General features: G+C 60.0%; 1 protein-coding gene across 1 annotated transcript in view; it reads right to left on the bottom strand.

Annotated features, from left to right (window-relative positions):
• ATP6V0C (ATPase, H+ transporting, lysosomal 16kDa, V0 subunit c) overlaps positions 1-794 on the bottom strand; it is a 12832-nt gene extending 12038 nt beyond the window's left edge. The window contains exon 1 of the mRNA XM_010005058.1: positions 623-794. Within this exon, the coding sequence (XP_010003360.1) occupies positions 623-794 (172 nt within the window). The remainder of the gene's footprint in view (positions 1-622) is intronic.
• Positions 795-1806: the final 1012 nt, after the last annotated feature.

Genomic DNA, 1806 nt, shown 5'->3' with positions numbered 1-1806 from the left:
TCCCGTGGGGAGCCTGGATGGGTCCCGCTGGCCTTCTCCTCCCTGCTCCTCTCCCCTCCCTGCGACCCTTTCCCCGGGGAGCAGAGGGGAGCGGGTGGGCCGGGATGGAACCCCTGAGCCCAGCTGGGGTGCAGGCAGTGCCCCTCCGGGGTAATCCCGTCCCAAAACTCCCCGGTGGACACTTCAGCCGGTCCCAAAAGGACCCCATGACCCAGGGTTGGGGTGTTCAAGCTGCCTGCTCCTGTTTCTGCAGCAAGACCTGCCCTGCTGCTGCCCTGGGACACCGGGGCTCAAACGGGACACCGGCCTTTCCCGTTGTTGCCACTTCTTGGACAACTCACTGGGAAGCTGAGGAGAGGGTTTAACTCCTGCTTGGCCAATTACCTGCTTTCTGAAGGCAGACACCCCATCGCTGCAGGAGAGCCCACAGCACCCACGAGCTCAGTGGGGAGGTGGGCTGGTGCCAGGCTCTGTCCCCAGGTCTGCCCGGGGGGCTCAGCACTGGCCTGTGGCAGGGACTGGCTGCAGATCACAGAGCTGGCAGGAGGGCTGTGGGGGTCCCAGCCCCAGATGGTGACCCAGTCCTGAGCCCCGAGGTGAGCATGGGGCCTGGGGGTCCCACTTGTGCTCCACCACCACCATCTCAGCACCATCGCCACCAGTACCACCATCACCTCTGCTACCACCACGACCAGTACCACCCTCATTGTCACCAGCACTGTCATAGCCACCAGCACCACCACTGCCAACACCATCACCATCACTGCTAGCTCAACCACCATGACCATCATCATCACCACCACTACCACATCACCATCATGCCACTGCTACCACTGTCACCACCCTCCCCACCTTCACCACCACACTGCTGTTCCTGCACCATGTTCCCCTGGCACGTGTAGTTTGTCAGCACAACACTGTCATAATTGCTATGGTGGTGGCTGTTACCACCAATGAGCATTTCCAGCAGCCCCAGTTAACACCAGGAAGCCTGTTGCTCAGGTGTGGACAATTCCTGCCTCAAAGGTGTGGAGCAATTTGTTGCAGGGTGAATTTCTCATCCCTCTGGGACAAAACTGTGAGGTTGTTCACCACGTTTGGGGTTATGACAGGAGCAGGACTGGTGATGCTTCATCCCACCCCTGACACCGTGGTCTGTGCCAGCCAAGCCCGGTGCCTGTTGGGGCTTTGCCAGCCTTGCCCAGAGCTTCTCCCCAAGCCCTGTGCCCAGCCCGGATCTCTGTGGGCCCCAGGGCCTGGGCAGGGGGTGGCATGAGCATCCCAGCTGCCAGGGATGGGGCCAATCAGCTGCTCCCATGGGATTTATTATAGCATCATAGAATGGTTTGGGTTGGATGAGACCTTAAAGAACACCTAGATCCAACCCCCTGCATGGGCAGGGACACCTCCCACCAGCCCAGGTTGCTCCAAGCCCCATCCAACCTGCCCTTCAACACTGCCAGGGATGGGGCAGCCACAGCTTCCCTGGGCAACCTGGGCCAGGCTCTCACCACAGCAAAGAATTTCCTCCTGAAGTCTAACATAAATCCCCTGTCTTTCAGTTTCCATTACCCCTTGTCCTCTTGCTACTAGCCCTTGTCTGTGGAGGTGCTGACACAGCAATGGGTGAGGCCCAGGGACACCTGTGGACCAGGGCAAGTACCATCAGCATTGCCAGCTGAGACCCAGGTAGGATATTTGGATATTCTTCCCTCTGTGCCACTTGTGCTGCTCCCAGGTCCTGCTGGCAGCCCTGCCTGCCCACAGCGGTGGCTCCCACTGCCCCCTGTGCCACAAGACTGCCTG

The sequence above is a fragment of the Chaetura pelagica genome, unplaced genomic scaffold (assembly GCF_000747805.2).
Source record: "Chaetura pelagica isolate M959 unplaced genomic scaffold, ChaPel_1.0 scaffold309, whole genome shotgun sequence".
Taxonomy (NCBI): Eukaryota; Metazoa; Chordata; class Aves; order Apodiformes; family Apodidae; genus Chaetura; species Chaetura pelagica.
Note: the sequence above shows the minus strand (reverse complement) of the source record. Positions and strands in the feature narration are given on the sequence as shown.